This window comes from Penicillium hordei (assembly GCF_028827395.1).
Source record: "Penicillium hordei strain IBT 12815 chromosome Unknown utg000006l_segment0_segment0, whole genome shotgun sequence".
In the NCBI taxonomy this organism is placed as follows: Eukaryota; Fungi; Ascomycota; class Eurotiomycetes; order Eurotiales; family Aspergillaceae; genus Penicillium; species Penicillium hordei.
This window is the reverse complement of record NW_026623147.1, coordinates 2,120,125-2,140,239: the sequence shown is the minus strand read 5'-3', so window position 1 is coordinate 2,140,239 and position 20,115 is coordinate 2,120,125. Positions and strand designations below refer to the sequence as shown.

The window sequence follows — 20,115 nt, the reverse complement described above, 5'->3', positions numbered from 1 at the left end:
TAAGGGAATAGTGGTCTACCGTTTACCTACGCCGAGGTAGACTATATCGCGGTCTTAATATACCTTCTTCGGTACCTTTACTCTTACTACCCGCGGCTTAAACTACCTTATAAAGTACGCCTCTATATAAAGATTCGCTCCTTACGTTAGAACTCCGCCTAGAATATCTAGAATTTCTAGCCTTATAGCCCTTAAGGTATATATAATAATGTACTTAGAGGGAGCCTTTCGACCTTCTAGGAAAATACTTTATAATTCGCTTCTATAGTAAGCTCCGCTCTTCCTTTAACTTAATTAAAAGTTAGTCGTCCTTAGAGAGGGGTCGGGTAGGCCCGGTCGTCTTCCTAGTATAGGACCCTTATACTATAGGTAAGCCTTTCCTAGTAGGGGTAGATTACGTATTAACTAGTTAGGTATTTAAGCTTAGATAGTCGTAGGAGATATCTACGTATTGACTAGGAATAGATCTTGATCCCGAGGTAGTATCTATATTAGAACGCGTAGAAATATAGTATAATAGAGTACCCTTAAATAGCTAAGAGAGGAACTATAGCCGGTCTTTAACCGAAAGGGCCGAGAATTAGGTATAAACGGTAGGAAATAAACCGTTTTTTCTATAATAAGGCCCTCTAGTAGACTAAGAGGAACGATTATTTACTATTCTCTTCCCTATAGGTAGAAATTTCTATACTTTAGAGGACTAGCGATTATAATCTACCGTCTCCTTTATATTATATCCCCTATACTAGAAAGATAGGTCTCGATTTAGGAAGCGAGAGTAATTCGAGGGACATTTGTCCAGATATATTACGATACTAGTGATATTATCCGTTACTTATATATACTTAGAATCAGGGTAGTTATAATCGCTTAGGATTATAGGATCGATAGCTTTATTACCTAGAAGGTGTTAAAAGATACTCTACAAGTCAGGGTAGGTGCCTGTCAATCAGGTAGGAGAAGGTAACAAGATAGGTGGTTCCCAAAAGTCAAGACTGTTTCTTGAAGAGCCGTCAGGCTTCCTCCATATGGTCCAATTTATATACAGTCTCCCTATATTAATAGCGGGAGGAAATGTGACACGTGGAGCGGGGGTCTCGTTCCCGCGGGGAACCCTCCTCGGAAGGGTAGGGAAACATAGGCGATCCCCCTCCGGAGAGGTTAAACCTCCTATAGGCCTAAGGTACTAATCTAGGAATAGCCTTACGTCTAATTATATCATAACAAATCATCCCTCCTTTAGGAATCGCGTGCCCTCACGCGGGGTGATAGGTAATTAGGAGGAAGTATATAATAGGGTAAACGATATAGAATAGGTAGGAGCGTAAGGTAGGCAAATAAAGTAAGATCTCGCCTATAAGAATAGGGGACGCGTCCCTTTATTATAATCCTATAGCCTCTCTTCGTTTTACTTCTACTCTTTATATCTTACTTTCCTCCCTTTTCCCTTTATTAAAATCGTCGTTTCGTTAGCTCTTCTTCGGTTTCGAGGTACCGGAAATATTACGATACCTCGACGAAACCCTATATATAATACCCGCCCTCTTTTAGAGGCCCTAATTTATATTAGGATCCTCTAGTATATATACTACCTACGTACTATAATCGCCGAGTAGAAGGAGGACTAGACTCGCCCTTTTAAGATTAACTACGTAATAGACGCTAAGGCTTCCGTCGCGTATAAGTAGTGTTCTAGCTACGCTTCGATATATATTCCTATAGGTTTCGCTAAGTTTTATATATAGAGGTAGCGGCTAATAATTCTTAGGCCGCGACCGCGGTACTCGGCGACTATTAGGACCTAAGTAACGTACTAGCGTAGGCCTATAAGATATTCTAGCTAAACTAGGTTAATATTAATAGTACTAAGAAGGATAGTAGCGAGCTAGAATAGCCGTTTTCTATAGAGACCCGTTAAGTAGTCGCCGAGAAGATAATAGAGCTTTATAAGTCCTTCGACGCCTCGGAGTAGGCTTACTATAAGGAGTATAGGTTAACCGGCAATAAGGCCTAGGTTAAGGTATATAATAAGGTGGTTTTAAGTAAGGTTTTCGGCGTTCTCTAACTATAGTTTCGGTAGTAAACCTAGACCGACTATAATATATTTCTAGTAGGCCGTCGATCCGCGCTCCCTCCTATCGCCGCCCCTAATTTCTTTAATACCCGAGAGTAAAGAGTAGCCTATTTTTCGAAGGGACTTATACGTCTTTTACTTAAAGATAAGGGATACGTTCTATAGACCCTAGCGAAGCGGGTATTTTACGAAGGTATTTCGGCGGAGGTTCGCGAGGCTTAAGATACCCTAGACTCTAATACGGATAATAATACTTCTATCGGGGGTAATAAGATAGAGGAGCGGACTATAATAGATTTCCCTATTCCCTTAAAGGAGATTTAAGAGTAGGCCTAGTTATATTTTTAGATACTTTTATTATACTACCGTTTCGGCGTCTCCTTTCCTACTTATAGGCCGGGTTTCCCTTATCTTTTAGGGTAGTTTCGCTATCTCTTTATAGTAACTAAGGGTTTTTTTTCCTTTTTCCGCTTCTAGTAAGAGTATATTACTTTAGTTATATTTTCTATATCTCCCTAAGGAACCTATTAGTTATATTCCGAGGGCTATCCTTTCTATTTAATAAGAAAGTATTTTTTATCCTTAATTTATTTTTTATTATATACTTCTTCGACCTTATATTCCTCTTTATCTTCTAAGTCGGGTATTAGTAGGGATTCGCTACCCTTTCCGGGTAGTTTTCTCTATAGTTCGAGGAGGGTTATATAAAAGATATTATAGATTCGATTATATTACTAAGGTAAGCTTAGGCGGTAAGCTTATTTTCCGATAGCCTATAAGACGCGAAAAGGGCCGATAAAGCGGGGTACTAATTTTCTACTCCTTTTTAATCTAAGGTTTTTTATTAATAGGCTAATAAGATCTCCCTTTTTAAATTATATCGGAACGTAGTCCTTATTATAATGTTTTACTATAGTTTCGTTTACCTTTCGCTAGTATTCCTATAGTTTCTAGCGGAGGTTTTCTAATTTCTTAACTCGCGCGGACGCTATTAGGACCTCTCTATAAGGAGTTTCGCCCTCGAAACGTTACCGGAAGTCGGGTAAGTATCCTAGTAGGGCCTAAAATAGAGATATACTAGTTATTACGTTAATAGCGTTATTATATACGAATTCGGTAGATCTTAGTAAAGAAGCCTATAAGACTTACTTATCGTCTATAAAGCACTAGAGGTAATATTTAAGGGTTTAGTTTATACGTTCCGTTTACCTATCGGTTTACGGGTAAAACGCTATCGAAAGCCTAAGGCGTATTTATAATAGGTAGTATAGTTTTAACTAGAACTTACTTATAAATAGTAATCTATAGTCGGATATAATACTCTTAGGGGGTCCGAAGCGTAGTTTAACGTAGTTATAGAATAGTTTAGCGAGGTCTCTAGTAGTAATCGTTAATAAAACGGGGAGGAATAGCGACTATTTTATAAACCTATTAATAATAACGAGAATCGCGTCGACTAATCTATCCTCGAATATTACTAGCGGTAGGCCTATTATAAAATCTATCGAAATTTCTATAAAGGGTCGTAAGGGGATTAGTAATAGTTAGAGCTCCCTATATAGCTTATACGTTCTTACTATAACGCCTTAGTAGATCTAATAATTCCTTATATATTCGGTAACGTCTAGGTAGAGGTTCGGCTAGTAGTATTTCCTTTTTATTAGCTTAAGTATTCTTATATACCTAAAATAGCCGGCTAGGGGGTTATTATAGTAAATACTTAATAGTTTAGTTCTTAAATTACTCCCCGCGGGGATATAAATACGTTTCTTAAATCGTAAAAGGCCCTCGGGCCCTATACTCTAGCTCTTTAACCCTAGAGTCGACGACTTTATAGCGGTCTTTCGGCGCTAAGTCTCTAGGTCTTCGCCCTAAAGTTACCTAATAAGCTCCTTAAGGTCTATACCTACCTTAGTAAGATATACCTACTTAAAGGCGTAAGCTAGCCCGACCTACGCGTTAGGGAGACGGCGCGTACGCCTAAGCTCCCCCTAATCGATTATACTAATCGATTCGTCCCTATCTTTATTCTCTTCGAAGTATAGGATATTTAAGGTAAGCGTACTTATAGTTAGCGACTAGACTATAATAGAATAGTAATTAGTCGTCTACGATTCGCTAGCTATTCGGCGGCTTAATAGCGAGATTAGGTTAACCTTATAGTTACTCGGTAGCTAGCGCCGAGAGGGTCTATCCGCGGGATTACTCTTCCTAGCGCGATATCTTATTATAAAATTAAATAGAGTAAGGGCTAAGTACTACTGTACTTACCTACCGTTAAGCTTTAGCTATTTTATAAAAGCCTAAAGGTTCGAATAATCTAAAAATACTTTAATTAGGTAAGTACTCCCCTCGAGGTAGTATCGCTAGTATTTAAACGAGTATATAATAGCGAATAGCTCCTAATCCGGTATTCTATAGAGGGTCTCCGCCCTACTAAACTTCCGCGATTAGAAAGCTACTAAGTATTATACCCCGTTCTCGTTCGGTTAGAAGAGAATCCCGGCTATAGCGCTATCCGATATATCTATTTCTAGCCGAATCGGCCTTAATAGATCGAAGTATCGGAGGAGAGGCGCTAACTAAAAAGCGGCGATTAGGCGGCGAAAGGCTACCTTCTCGCTAAGTATTAGGTTAACCTAGCCTAGCTTTCGCCTATTTTTACTATCTTTTAATAAGGCCGTAAGCGGTAATATAATTCGGGAGTAATCCCTAATAAACCTACGATAGAAATTATAAAATCCTAGGAATACCTAGATATCCCTATAGGACTTAAGAATCTCCTATAAAGCGATATCGGTAACCCGGCGAGGGTCTATCGAAACGCCCCTTAGGGATATAATAAACCCTAAAAAGTCGATTTAGTCTTAGTAGAAGGCGTACTTACTAGGCTTAGCGTAGAGGCCTACTTTCTATAGTCGTTTTATTACCTAGTAGAGGTAATTCGTATATAATTCCTAGTCTAGGGAGAATATAAGGATATTATCGAGATATACTACCGAAAAGGTATCGAGAACGTTATAAAGCGCTATATAAATATAGTTTTAAAAGGTTACCGGAGCGTTTATAAGACTAAAGGGTATAACTATATATTCGTAGTATCTATAGCGGGTTCGGAATACGGTTTTCTACTCGTCGCCCTCTTTAATACGGATTCGGTAGTAGGCGTCTTAAATATCGATCTTACTAAAGACCTTAGAGCCGGAAAGCCGGTCTAAAATCTCCGAAATAAGAGGTAATAGGTACCGATTTTTTACCGAAACCTTATTAAGTCCCCGGTAGTCGATATAGAGCCGTAAGCTCCTATCGGACTTCGGTACGAATAAGATAGGGGCCCCGGTAAGGCTCTTAGATTCGCGGATTCGACTATTCTAGAGGTTTTCGTCGAGGTATTTTCGTAGCTCTATAAGCTCCTTTTATAATAGGGGGTATATAGGACCGAACGGGACCTTTGCTCCTAGAGTTAGGTCGATAGTATAGTCGTACTTATTCGAGGAAGGTAAGGTTTTCGAGTTTTAGGATAAGAAGAAGTCTTAGAATTATACTAGTTCGGTAGGTAATTAGTAGTATTCCGGCGATACTTCGGCGGTATTATAGTTAATAGGTAGCTATACTTCTTCGGGTAGTTTAACTATAGCGAAGACGTACGTAAGGTTACGGATTTCCTTAGTAAAGCGGGCTAGAGGTAGTATTTCGATAGAAGCTATCCTAAACTACTAGAGGCTACTTCGTCCTACGATATAGATATTAAGGTCGTAAATTGTTATTATAGAGAGAAGGATAGGGCTTCCGGAGAGTCGGGGGTCTCGGTCGATTACTACGTAGGCGCGGGTAAATCGATAGGTAGTACCCCTTAAATCGGTAGCTTTTAGTAGGATAGTCTATACCCTATAAGTCGGTATTATCCTTTAGTTAATAGCGTAAAGAAGAGGCGCGGTAAGTTTCGCTTAGTTAAGTTTATACTACTTAACGAATTAGAAGCTTATAAGGTTAACTTTAGCTCTACTATTAAGATCCGCGTAGGTTTCGAGATCGTTCTAGGCGGTAATCGAAAGGTAAAGCCGAGTTCTAGTTCCTATTATAGGAAAAGACGGAGGTATAGGAGTTACTCCGTCTCGCTATCGTTTCCCTATAGGGCTAACTATACTATTATAGTTGTTTAGCCCTTAGAAGGGTTTAGGTATTTATTAGAGTAGTACTTTTCGCTTCTATAATTAAAGTATTAGTTACGTTTCCTATTATCCCCGATAAGGTTTAGGCGCCTATCCGATAGTATATCCTTATCCTCTTTAGATTTTAATTTTCCTATAAATTAGGGCTTCTAGGAATTTCGATCGGAGTTTCTTTTTCTTAGCGTATTCTTAATAGTTTCGGTATATTTTTATTTATAGTTCGACTCCGATTTCTTAAGGTCCTAGAAGTAATACGCGATATCAATTATATCTTCCCGGGTTTTAGGGAGTTTAATAATATAGCGGCGGATTTCGTCTTAGAGGTTATATAAGAGTTTTATAAAGAAAGAAAGAGCCCTCTCTTTTTCTACTATCTTTGGGAAATAACGTTCTAGGGTATCGAGACGCGTATAGAATTCTTAAGGGTCCTCGTCTCTCTATTAGCGGGCCTTCTCGAGTTAGCCTATTACCTCGGATTCTAAGGTAGCCGCGTTCTTAATAAGGGTTAAGGTCTAGTCCTTAAAATAGGGCTAGTCTTCCTTAGGGTTTCGTAGTAGAACCGGTATCTTTTCGTTAACGTATCTATACTATCTCTACCTATAAGTTATATCTATATTACTAAGTACTCTAAGAATCTAGGTCCGATTATCGTAGTAGCGCCTTAGCGCTCCCTTAAATTGTTATTATAGGTCTAAGAGCTATTCTTAGCGTTATTATAGGGTATAGTTAAGGGTAAATATAGATATACTCTTAAGTTTAATTTCTTAGTCCTTACTAGAGGTATCGTAAATATTTTAGTAGGGGCTTATTAGGGGTTCGTTTAGGGTTCGGCCTATAAGCTAAGATCTAAGAGTCTTAATCTAATCCTAGAGGTCCTTAAGTCTCTATAGCTTCTCTATAGTAGCTTAAGTCGCTACGAGATTCGTATTAAGGTCGGTGATTAGTTCGACCGGGTTAGCCCGGGAAATAGCTTTAGTAGGGGGTATTTCCCTAGTAGTTCGGGGAGGGTTCGGGATCTCCTCTATAGTGGGAGTAGAGCGAGTTCTTAGTGCTATTCTCCTAGGTAATTAAAGAAGAAGAAATAGAATTGTTAAAAGATACTCTATAAGTTAGGGTAGGTACCTATTAATTAGGTAGGAGAAGGTAATAAGATAGGTAGTTCCTAAAAGTCAAGACTGTTTCTTAAAGAGCCGTCAGGCTTCCTCTATATAGTCCAATTTATATATAGTCTCCCTATATTGATAGCGGGAGGAAATATGATACGTAGAGCGGGGGTCTCGTTCCCGCGGGGAACCCTCCTCGGAAGGGTAGGGAAACATAGGCGATCCCCCTCCGGAGAGGTCAAACCTCCTATAGGCCTGAGGCACCAATCTGGGAATGGCCTTACGTCTGATTATATCATAACAGAAGGTCTCTAGTCCGGATATAATTGCTAGAAGCGAGGGCTTAAGCGTACTAGCTAACAATAACGCTAGGGTCTAAGTCGGACAATTTAAAACCGGGGGATCGATAACTAGTACCTAGACAACTATTATCGGGTATTAGAGTAGAATCGATATCTTCGGTACTCGGTAGGTCTTATAACTATAAAACGTCTTTAGAGTCGAAGGTCTCGGCGTAAGGACTAGTAAAGGTAGTAAAGCTTAAATTCTCTAACTTATATCGAGTAGGTTATATATTAGAATATAGGCTATTATCTATATAAACCTCTAATAGCGGGCGGGTAGGAAGAGGATACTGTCTAGGTTCGTAGGTATAAAAATTTTGACTCTTAGAGACGGGGTCGATAGGATTAGAGGGAGGTAGGATAGGAGTTATCGAGATAGGACTTAGGTAGCGGTAAATATCGAGAGAATCTTATAGAGGCTAGGCTTTATCCTAGAAAGGATTCTATAACTAAAAAGATTCTAGGCGAAAACTAGCGTTTAATATATTATATAAAAAAGATAGCTAAGATATTCTTTAAGATATTATAGTTATAGGTAGTTATAAAATAGGGAAACTAGTAGAGAATAGATAATTAGGGATAGGGGGTAGGGAATAGGGTATAGGGGAGAGGAGAATTTAAAGGGGTTTTAGATTTTAGTTCTACTATTTAGCTAGAATTATAGTCTCTTTATAGACGACGGTCGTCCGTAAGGTAGAATCTACCTTATACCTAGCGTAGAAGATCCCGACTAGCTCCTATAATCTAGGTAACTATATCTAAGAGGCGGGATAATACTAGTTTCCTAACTATAGGTTATAGTTTACCGGTAATAATTACTACTACTCTTCCTTACGGACGACCTTTACGATATATACCTTATACTAGTTGTTAGCCCGTTCTCTATATAGTAGGTAAAGGTATAATCGGGGTACGGTTTCCGTAGTCGCGGTTAGGTATTAGCCGTATAATATATTATCGACTGAGATTAGGCGCGTACGAGGTATTTTCGCTATTAGCCTATATTCGCCGTACTATACTTTCGAGAATTTATTAATTAGGTATAGGGAGACCGGAGAGACCGATAATAACGATAACCGGGCGCTATAGGATTTATAATAAGGCAACTAGAGTTCTACGATATTAGGGGCTATATAAATATAACCTTAGATAGGGCGGATACGGATAAAGCGGGGTATATAGTATCGAAGATAGTATACCGGAAATTTATAGATATGATAGAGGCCGGTAGAATAAGTAATACTTAATAAATAAGGGGCTCTAATAGAGAAGGCGACCTAGATAGCTTTATAGTACGATATACTATTACTTCCCTAGGAAAAGAGTAGGAGGGAGTATCGATATAAGACCGAACGATACGGCTACGGGCTAGATTATCTTATCCTAGGGGTTCTACTCTTAGGCGACTAGATAGTATAGTAGCTAGGCCGGCTAGAACGAGCTAAGTATCGGATCGAGCGGTATCTCCGGTAAAATAAAAGGGGTAGTACGTCGGGCTAAAAGCTAATACGTAGGCGACGGTAGGGGCGAGAAAGAAAGGGGGAAAGGGAATAGGGAAGGAAAGAGAAGGGAAAGTGCGTCGATAAGTTAAGGGGAGAGGGCGAGCGGTATTATATAGATAGATAGTAGATAGCCGGGGCGGTAAAAGCGGCTAGGGACGGGGCTAAACCAAAACGGAGGGAGAGTGAGGGCGCTAAACCCGAAAGGGCAGGGAGATGGTGGAGACGGGTAGGCGGTCGAGGGCGGTAGGAGGGCGGTGCAATGGGAGCGGATTCTGGCGCCCCGCTCACCGTATCAACTAATACTAAGAAGAAGTATAGGCTTCTAACTCGCTATAACGATAAATCCCCGGGTCCTTCCTATAAGCGTAAGTAATACCTACTTAGGAAATCTAGCGTCTAATAAGGAGCTTAATTTATAGAGATTTAACTCTATCTAATATTATCGAAGGTAAGAGAAAGCGAAAGGTACGTACTTATATAGATATAGAGAGCTACTTCGTATATAACAATACCGAAGACTATAAGGCCCTACTTACTATATTTATAGTAGGACTTTCTATAAGTCGATCTTAGCCTCGCCGATACTATAATAATCTTCCTCCTAAACTATCGATATAGAAGGAGATATTAAACTACCTATTCTCTAAAGGTTTTCTCGCTATAATAGGTTTAGAGGTAGAATCAATTCGAATTAGGGGAACCTACTAAGTAGAACCCCGACTATAAGATAGAAGTATATAGGTACTTCCTCTTATTTAGGTATTTACCTATAAATTCGATAGTAATAGCTTCCTAACGAAGCTTAAGGTACGAATTTATATATAAGGTAATCTCTAAACTATTAACTCTAAAGAAAAGAGAGTAGTAATACTTACTACTCGTACTATATAAGCGATCTTTATACTCGTTATAGTATTTAACCTAGGTACTATTTAACTTAATACTATTAATATATTCCTAAATAGTAATCTAAACGATACTATTTATACCCGAATACTAGAAGGCTTCTATAATAGAAGTAATACTTAGAGACTACTAAAAGTACTTTATAGTCTTAGAAAGTTACCGCGCTTATAGTAATAAAAGACTACTCGCGTACTTAAAAAGCTCGGATTTAAACCTATCCCGGAGGATCCTTACTTATTTACTAATAATAGTATAATTGTCTTTTTCTATATCGACGATATTATTATAGTATTTTACCGGCTAAAGTACTAGAAAGTAATCTAGCTAAAGTAGTATCTAGAGAGGTACTAGGAGCTTCGCGAAATAGGAGAAGTAGCTTAGTTTCTTAGAATATAGATTCTCCGAGATACCTAGAAGTATAGACTCTAGCTCTACTAGGATTTATATATCTCTTCTATAGCCGTAAAGTATAGATTTACTAGTAGACGTAAGTATAAAACCCTACTACCTATAAGCTATATAAGTAAGTTTACCGGAGTAGTAACTAAGGAGTAGATTTACGAATACTAATAAAAGCTCGGTTCTACTTTTTACCCTACTATTATTACTCGCCTAAACGCGGCGAAAGCGGCTAACTACTTAGCCGAGTTCCTTACGAACCTAGGGCTAGAGTATAGAGAGGTAGTAAATCGCTTAATCTAGTATTTATATAATACTCGATTCCTCGCTTTCGAATACTATTTAACGTATTATATATCCGCGCTTTACTTCTTAAGTAATACTTCCTTCGGCGACTATATTAATCGTAAAAGCTCGGAAGACTTCCTCTATAAGCTTTTCGGTACTATAGTCGACTAGAAAGCTAGTAAGTAGAGAACCGTTATAACGTCGATAATAGAGGCGGAGCTACTTACTATTTTAGAAGCTAGTAAGTTAGTAATATAGTAGAAGAGGCTTCTTTATATAGTCGGACTCGACTATAATATAGGATTATTAATTAACTATAATAACTAATAGACGGTTGATTTACTTACTAAGGAATAACTATAGCTTCGTACGAAGCTTCGTTATATCGATATTTATAACTACTAGCTACGCTAGGAAGTAGATACCGGCTATTTTTCAATTCGTTAGGTTCCTACTACTTAGATATAGGTAGATAGACTTACTAAACTTCTTACGACTTAATCTTATAAGCTATTTGTTAAAGCTCTTAGGCTAGTCAATATATAGTACTTAGTGATAGAATAACTTATATAAGAAAGCTGAGTTTGTAATACTAGAGAACCTATAAGGTGGCTCCTAGGGGGGGATATTAGCCGGAATTACCCTTCCTCCGTCCCGTTATTTATATGACTTCACTTCTTATATATAGGATCCCCCTATAGATCACTTCCTAAATTACTTGCTATATCTTAGTAAGCAATTCAGGGGTTATATAGTTAAGTATATTGCTCTTTAGAAATATATACTCATTTTACCACTTACTCGGTATAGTAAGTTCATGGTATTAAGTCATTTTTGGTCCTTTATTGTTCGACAACAAGTTATAACTACCCCTATCAAAATATATACTCCTAAAATATATTCCCTAGGTAGGTCTTACTAAGACTAGCCTATAGGCCTAGGGGTATATAGTCTTATTTTAATATCCTAGGATACCGAAATATATAAACTTACCCCCTTTTACTCCTATTATTTAATATAGATTTATTCCTAGATCGTAATAGATATAGATCTATTAAAAGTTTTATAGACTAAGCTAATATTACTAGCTAGTCACTTTGCTTCTTATATAAGCTTCGAAATTCGGGATAGCTTAAAGGTACGAAAATAAATATTTAGGTAATAACTTTCGACTAACTAAATTAGTTTCGAACTTTGATTCGAGTATTATATAAAAAAGTACCGAATATTACGAATACTATTACCGAAGTTATATAAGAGAAGAAAGATACCTCTATTCGAGAAAGCTCCGAGGAATATATAACGCCGCGGAAACGAAGGCTTACCTAAGACCCCTTTTATCGTCTACTAAAATCTAGTAAACTAGATATTTAAAGCGTCGACTATACTAAAAAGAAAATAGATTTACTAACTACTTTACTTAACGATTATTACTATTCTAGATCTATCTAAAACGATATACCTACTATTCCGGAATCGCCTAGACCGGCTATCGAGGATAATCCTCGGCCTAGGCCTATTCTAGAGTTAATAACTAAGGTAACTAGAACTCTCTACTAGCTTAGTATATATAATAATAGTATCCCGAGGGAGGTTTATAAAATAATCCTAGAGACGTTAAATAGCTAAAGCTTAAGTATAGTTATAAATATCGAATAGTCGGACGGCTCTATCTAGGTAGAGATTCTCGAGAAAAGAATATCTAAAAAAGTCTAACTTACTATCTTTAATATACTTAAGTATATAGGGGTATTAGAGTAGTACGAAAGCTAGATCTAACTTACTATAAGAATTATAACTTATCGATAAGTAACTATATAGATACTTAATAGGATTTAAATATAGGGAGGAAGTCGGAGTATATATAGAGTTAGACTAATTATAATATAAGATAAATCTCGCGATTAGTCTCCTAACCCTAGTTTTAGTATCCTAAAGATAGAGAAAGAAGCTAGAAGAAAAGCCCTTTATAATCGGTTATCTCGAGGTTATAAACTTAGTATAAAAATTGTTAAGGACTTAGGACTAAGTATATTATTTAGTCTATCTATCTAGTAAGGGAAATCTAATTATAAGGTACTATTTAATAGTTAATAGTTTTAAAGAAATATACGAAAATAAGTACTATAGATCTTAATCTTACGATATAAAATATTAAGGATAATCGCGAATATATAGAACTCCTTACTACTCTTAGCCTATAGCTCTAACGACTAGTTAATTATAGTCTTCCTAATCTTTACTTATTCTATACGGATTTTAATAGTAAAAAGCTATTATTAGAGAGCGAGATATAGGAATTATAAAATAAATATATTTTAAAATAAGTAAGTACTAACCTAATTATCCTCGTCGATACTACTAATTCGTAGCTTTAGGATAAATTACTATCTAGAAAACTCGACGTTACTATTAATATATTAACTAAAAGCCTTAAAGATAAGGTATTAAGTCGATAGAAGTTAGATAAATATAATACGTTTATAATTTATAGAGGTTCTAAAATATCTTATAATATTTTCTAGCTACTTCGTCTTAATATATAGCTAAACTCTTAGACTATATATACCGCGATACTAATATCGGATAGACTATAGTATATAAGATATAGTTTAAGTATCCTATTATATAAGGATAGACCCGAAAAGAAAATAAGAGTAAAAGATCTATTAGTAAGCTAGATAAAGGATATCGAAGAGGATCGGTAAAAAAATATAAATACTCTAAATTCCTTAGCGTCTTTCGTTTATTACTATCCTATTAACTATAGGAATCACTTTTCTCTTCTTAAAGTTAACGAATATAAAAGGATAATCTACTACTATAATTTAAATATAAGCGAAGATATTATTAAAGATATAAAAAGGACTTAGATATTAAAGCTAGCCTAGAAAGTATTTAGATATCTTAGATTTTTATATTAAGAAGCTATAAGGTATAATAACCTACTAGGATTTCTATTATAGCTAACTAGTTATATAAACTTAGCTAACCCCCTAATAAAACGATAGCTAGAGCTATAGTATTCGGGTAATCTAGAACTTCCGCTACTTATCGAATAATCTAATAGTAAGGTTATAGGATATAATCTTAAATCCCGAATAGATACTACTCTAAGTAGTAGAAGGCTTAATAGAATATATCGAAAATAGTTATATAAAAAGATCTAGACTAGGGGGGTATATCGATAGAACCGTTCCTTTAGTCTAAAGATAATCCTTAATAGTAGTAATTAATTAATCTAATAATAATTTATTTTAACCGTTATAGCTAATTAGTTAAGTAAGACTATTAAGCTATAGGATAAGAGCTAGAAATCTTTATTAATAGGGTAATAAGCGAGATAGCGAATAACTATCGCCGGATTATTATTTAGTTCTGAGGTAACGCTATTATCGACTAGGATACCCTTATATAAATTCTTATAGAGGGTATTCGGATTTATTTAGTTAAAAGATAATATCGTAGGTCTATAATAGAGATTAAGTTTATAGATAGGAGATATTTTATACTCTTAGGTAGCGCTCGACTAGCCTTAAATACCTAAAGAGTAAGTCTTACGTTAGGTTTTAAATATATAAGTATTAGTTGACACGGTGAGCGGGGCGCCAGAATCCGCTCCCATTGCACCGCCCTCCTGCCGCCCCCGACCGCCTGCCCGTCTCCACCATCTCCCTGCCCCTTCGGGTTTGGCGCCCTCACTCTCCCTCCGTTTTGGTTTAGCCCCGTCCCTGGCCGCTTTTACCGCCCCGGCCATCTGCCATCCATCTATATAACACCGCTCGCCCTCTCCCCTCAACTTGTCGACGCACTTTCCCTTCTCTTTCCTTCCCTGTTCCCTTTCCCCCTTTCTTTCTCGCCCCCACCGTCGCCTGCGCATTGGCTTTCAGCCCGACGCACTGCCCCTTTCATTTTACCGGAGATGCCGCTCGATCCGACACTCAGCTCGTTCTGGCCGGCCTGGCTGCCATGCCATCCAGTCGCCCAAGAGCAGAACCCCTGGGATGAGATGATCCAGCCCGCAGCCGCATCGTTCGGCTTCGTGTCGATACTCCCTCCTACTCTTTTCCCAGGGAAGTGATAGTGCATCGTGCTACGAAGCTATCTAGGTCGCCTTCTCTGCTAGAGCCCCTTGTTCGTTGAGTGTCACTCATTCCACCGGCCTCCATCGCATCTGCAAATTTCCGGCATACTGTCTTCGATGCCATATGCCCCGCTTCATCCGCATCCGCCCCGTCTGAGGTTACATTTGCACAGCCCCTGATGTCGCAGAACTCTAGTTGCCTCGTCGCGAATCCCGTGGCGCCCGGTTGTCGTTATCATCGGTCTCTCCGGTCTCCCCGCACCCAATCGATGAATTCTCGAAAGCACAGTGCGGCGAATATAGGCCAATAGCGAAAATGCCTCGCACGCGCCTGACCTCGGTCGACGATGCATCATGCGGCCAATGCCTGACCGCGACTGCGGAAACCGTACCCCGATCATGCCTTCACCTGCCATATGGAGAACGGGCTGACGACTAGTGTGGGCCATGCATCGCAAAGGTCGTCCGCAAGGAAGAGTAGTGGTAATTGTTGCCGGTGAACTACAACCCGTGGTTGGGAAACTGGTGTTGTCCCGCCTCTTGGATGTAGTTGCCTAGATTGCAGGAGCTGGTCGGGATCTTCTGCGCTGGGTACAAGGCAGATTCCACCTCACGGACGACCGTCGTCTATAAAGAGACTACAATTCCAGCCAAATGGCAGAACTGAAATCCAAAACCCCTTCAAATTCTCCTCTCCCCTACACCCTGTTCCCCATCCCCTATCCCCAATTATCTGTTCTCTGCCAGTTTCCCTGTTTTATAACTACCCACAACCACAACATCTTGAAGAATATCTCAGCCGTCTTTTCCACACAATATGTCAAACGCTAGTTTTCGCCTGGAATCCTTTCGGCCATGGAATCCTTTCCAGGACAAAGCCCAGCCTCTGCGAGATTCTCTCGATATTTGCCGCTACCCAAGTCCTGTCTCGATGACTCCCACCCCACCTCCCTCCAATCCTGTCGACCCCGTCTCCAAGAGTCAAAATCTTCATGCCCACGAACCTGGACGGCATCCTCTTCCTGCCCGCCCGCCGTTGGAGGTTTGCATGGATGATGGCCTGCATTCTGACGCACAACCCACTCGACACGAGCCGGAGAATTTGAGCTTTACCACCTTGACCAGTCCTCACGCCGAGACCTTCGACTCTGAAGACGTTTTGCAGTTGCAAGACCTACCGAGCACCGAAGATATCGATTCTGCTCCAATACCCGATAATGGTTGTCTGGGTGCTGAGCATCGATCCCCCGGTTTTGAATCGTCCGACTTGGACCCTGGCGTTATTGTTGGCCAGCACGCTCAAGCCCTCGGTTCTAGCAATCACATCCGGACTGGAGACCTTCTAGGCAATGAAGCCATCGATCCCGCAATCCTAAGCGATCATGGCTGCCCTGATTCTGAGCATATCCAAGCAACGGATAATATCACTAGTGTCGCAACACATCTGGACGAATGTCCCTCGAATTGCTCTCGCTTCCCGAATCGAGACCCGTCTTTCCAGCGCAGTGGACACAATACAAAGGAGACGGTGGATCATGATCGCCAGTCCTCCAAAGTACAGAAATTTTCACCTACAGGGAAGAGAAAAGCAAACAATAGTTCCTCTCGGCCTACTAGAGGGCCCGGTCGTGGAAAAAACGGTTCATTTCCTGCCGTTCGTGCCCAATTCTCGGCCCTTTCGGTTGAAGATCGGCTACAGTTCCTCTCTTGGCTGTTTGAGGGTGCTCTATCACACTGCGTTTCTACGCGTGCCAACACAGATGCCACCTCGGGATCAAGATCCATTCCGAGTCAACACGTGGACATCTCCTACGACTATCCAAGCTCAAACACCCAACTAGTTGATACGCAATCTACCCCTACCAGGAAAGGCTTACCTACGCCACATTATGAAGACAAAATTGGCAGCCAGGATTCCAAGCAACCCCCTCAGAAAGGGTCCCGCGCTAGGAAAACGACCGGGCCATCCCGATTACTGTCCAAGGACGACAAGCTTTTGATTGAATTGAAGGAAGAGCGGAGCCTGCCATGGAAGCGAATCGCAGAGTATTTTCCTGGAAAGTCGGAAGGCTCCCTCCAGGTGCGCTATTGCACACGCCTCAAGGGCCGCAAGGCTGGAAATTCTGGGCATTCTGGGCAAAGTTCTAACGTGAGCGGATCTTCATACAGAGGCGCACCTTGCGAGGCAGTTCAAGCCGTGGGTGGCAAGACCAAAGGCATCGAAGGTGTGTCAAGACCGCGATACGGTCCACCTCGGCGCAGGCAAACGGTGGACCGCTATTCCCCGGTTTGAGTTGGCAGTAGTTATTAGTCTTCGTCGAATATCAGTCAAGGCTTAGGCTTTGTCGGCAGATATAACGCATGTCAGCTATAAGTACTTAGAATTGGCCTCGAAATCGAATAAGAAATTTTGCGAGTTTGGCAGGCAGGGTCTTGTTGACGGAATGTATATCTAACGACATGCATGGCAAACTTGAGCAGGTAATTCTGCTCTCAGGGGTTTTTCACAACCCGGGACCTTTACCGCGATATTTTCGGTTTGTACACGAGTCTTAGGTATCAGAATTGAATGACAGTCTGCAATGCTCTTATAATGGTCATATCATTCCGAAAAGTTCTCAAGTTCCGAGGGTCCGGCTCACATAATAAGTCGGGTGGTGTCGATGCACATAAATTAAGAGCGCATTTCGCCTCGGAATATATAGGCGGCCATGGGAATTTGAGCCACAAGAATAAGATCGCTAAATTAACAGGTAAAAAATAGATTTCCTTATCACGAAACCCGAAGACGTTTTGCATCTCCTGCCTCCACTGGATATAGTCGTCGTTTTGCGGCACCCGGTCGCTGCGTAGCCAGTCGGCATCTCAGGGTAGAACGGTGAAAGTCGATGATTAAAGCACGCCCGAGCTCTTCACTCCAAAGGACATTATCTCGCCTGAGGTCTTCATGTATTATCCCGAGAGCTTTTATTTCCTTGTTCGATTTGTAAATCTCGCGGCGAAGCCGTTGCGTCAGCTCCATCGCGGCTGTGCACTTACCGCCCCAGCCCATTACGAGCATATGGCGAATCTGTCCAGCACCATGTAGAAAGTAGATTTTTGCCAAGTCAATCGTTCCCAAAAAGACAGGAACAGCAGATCCTTGAGCCTTACGCAGGATCTGATATACCTGTGCTTCGCGTGAAACTTCTTTCCATAACGCGGAAGTGGTGCCTTTGCCGATAACTGTGTAACCATATTTTGTGCAAGTCAGTTTAAATGGGGCTCCGTAAGAGCCACAACCGCCAAGAGGAATGCAACGATCGATATTTTCGTCCAATTGGCCCTTGAGTGAAAGCATCAAATCTTCAGCCGAGAGAGGATGCTGAGTCGGGTTGTCTTGGCCCCGGCGGTGATAGTCCACGTTTGGACACAACCCATCCAGTGATTTTCCGGTCTGCAGGCCGAGTAAACATCGCTGTGTGCAAAATTGTGCAGCGCGGCGTCGGGAATGATCTTCTTCTTGGCCATGCATTGACTCTTGCTGGCGACCTGATCGTCGAGTGGACGGTGAAGGCGTGACTTGACTGATCCTCCGCTTATGGCCAGTTTGATTTGTGTCGGACCCGGACGAGTTAGGTGACCGCGAGCGCGGTCGGATCTCCGAAGGTGCACAGCTTGTTTGAGAGCGTGTAGGCACTCGACGGCCCTCTGAAGGAGACGGCAGCGGAGATGATGACGGTAATTCATAGGACGAACCAGACCCTGGGCTCGGGAACTCAGGGTTAGTGCTATCGGAGTGAGCAATCTGCTGTAATTCATTTCTCGGGATCTGCGAACGAGTATGTTCAAAGCTTGTTTCCCACGTATGAAGATCGGGACACAAGCGATTTCTCCACTCTTGCCCACGTGTGGGTGAACGGAAGGCCATCAAACAAAGGCATAATACCCTCGCAACAGAGGTCTTCGACAGCTGATGAGTTGTATCGCCTGTTGGGTCCACTTCGTTGTGGGGATCACAAAAAAAGTAATACAGCGTGGTAGGTTCGTCTCGTGGAACACGAAGTAGTACACGAATAATTCCATTTGTCAGGTAGGAATATTCGAGTCCTTCATGAATCATCACGTGGTATTCTTGGACGATAGCAGAGCATACAAGCCGCTCTGCATTGTACCTCACCTTCGCATCCTGTTCGATGGGTATCTTATTTGATCTGACCATTTTCTTCCACAGATCCATTGGTCGTAGTCCCATTCGAAGAGTTGAGACAGGCAGCTTGTGAGGCGGCTTGTACTCGACGGTCGTCAGCACGGTGGTCGTGTTGCCGTCGACACGATGAATGCAGAACTGGTCTGGTCGTGGGTGTGGTGTGCTTGACAGCTGGCTTGTATCCACTTCAAATGTTTCGTTCCTGCTCAAAGAATTTGCGTGATTGTTGAACTGGATTCCATCACCGAGGCCGAACTCGTCACATGCCGCTGGAAATTTGCATAACTCGGCTATTATATCATGGACGTGTTCTTCCACCCCAAATCGCTCATAGGCCTCGAGATCTTGCTCACTACTGAGGGACTTGCGGGCAAATCGACGGCCAAGTCCTTCTAGCTCCGGTAGAGACGAGAATAAGCGTGGCGCCTGCCCTAGCTCCGACTGTAGATATTGGCAGACAGACCTGTAGATCTTTAGCAGCTGCTCTGGGCAGTCGGCCCAATGTTCCAATCGAGTTGGGCAGTATTTTCCAGTGGGAAGGGGTATTTTTCCAGTGGTTGAGCGAGATGGTGTCTCGACTCGCAATTGGCGAGAGAGAAGGTCATGGCAGTTCTGTAAGAGCTCTGTGAAAGAGGTCTGTTGGTTGCGTTCTTCTGCTTGTCGCCTCCTTTCTGCTTCCTGCTTCTCGCGTTCTTCCGCCTGCTTCCGTCCTTCTTCTGCCCTAAGGTAAAGATCTTTGTAATTTGGAGAGCTGTGGTCGGCCATCGATTTGTTGGAAAGGGTAAGTCATGCCTTAACGCAAGTGCGTCAGAGCCCGGCTGACGATCTGGTCCGATCAGCTTTCTGCCAGCAGATCTCGGGTTTCGGAAAATACTTTCCTCCGGAAAATGACTCAGATCTCACATTCAGGTATGCATACTAGCCCAAAGTCAATCACAGCTCACTGTGATTTATCCTGCCAGAATCGACACAGTTAACTTGCTGGCCCAGATGGGATTACCTAAGCGGGTACAAAACCCAGATTGTCATCAGGAAAAAGTATCCAAGTCCGCGA

At 41.0% G+C, this 20,115-nt stretch overlaps 2 protein-coding genes across 2 annotated transcripts; one reads left to right on the top strand and one right to left on the bottom strand.

Annotated features, from left to right (window-relative positions):
- Nucleotides 1-15,689: 15,689 nt before the first annotated feature.
- On the top strand, nucleotides 15,690-17,165 carry N7537_011469 (uncharacterized protein; the record flags this gene model as incomplete). The annotated part of the gene is made up of 1 exon (XM_056902523.1): nucleotides 15,690-17,165. One exon carries the CDS (start codon nucleotides 15,690-15,692, stop codon nucleotides 17,163-17,165), a length of 1,476 nt encoding a protein of 491 aa, XP_056747810.1.
- A 480-nt stretch (nucleotides 17,166-17,645) lies between these two features.
- N7537_011468 (uncharacterized protein) lies at nucleotides 17,646-19,826 on the bottom strand (the record flags this gene model as incomplete). Its single annotated transcript, XM_056902522.1, has 1 exon — nucleotides 17,646-19,826. One exon carries the CDS (start codon nucleotides 19,824-19,826, stop codon nucleotides 17,646-17,648), a length of 2,181 nt encoding a protein of 726 aa, XP_056747809.1.
- Nucleotides 19,827-20,115: the final 289 nt, after the last annotated feature.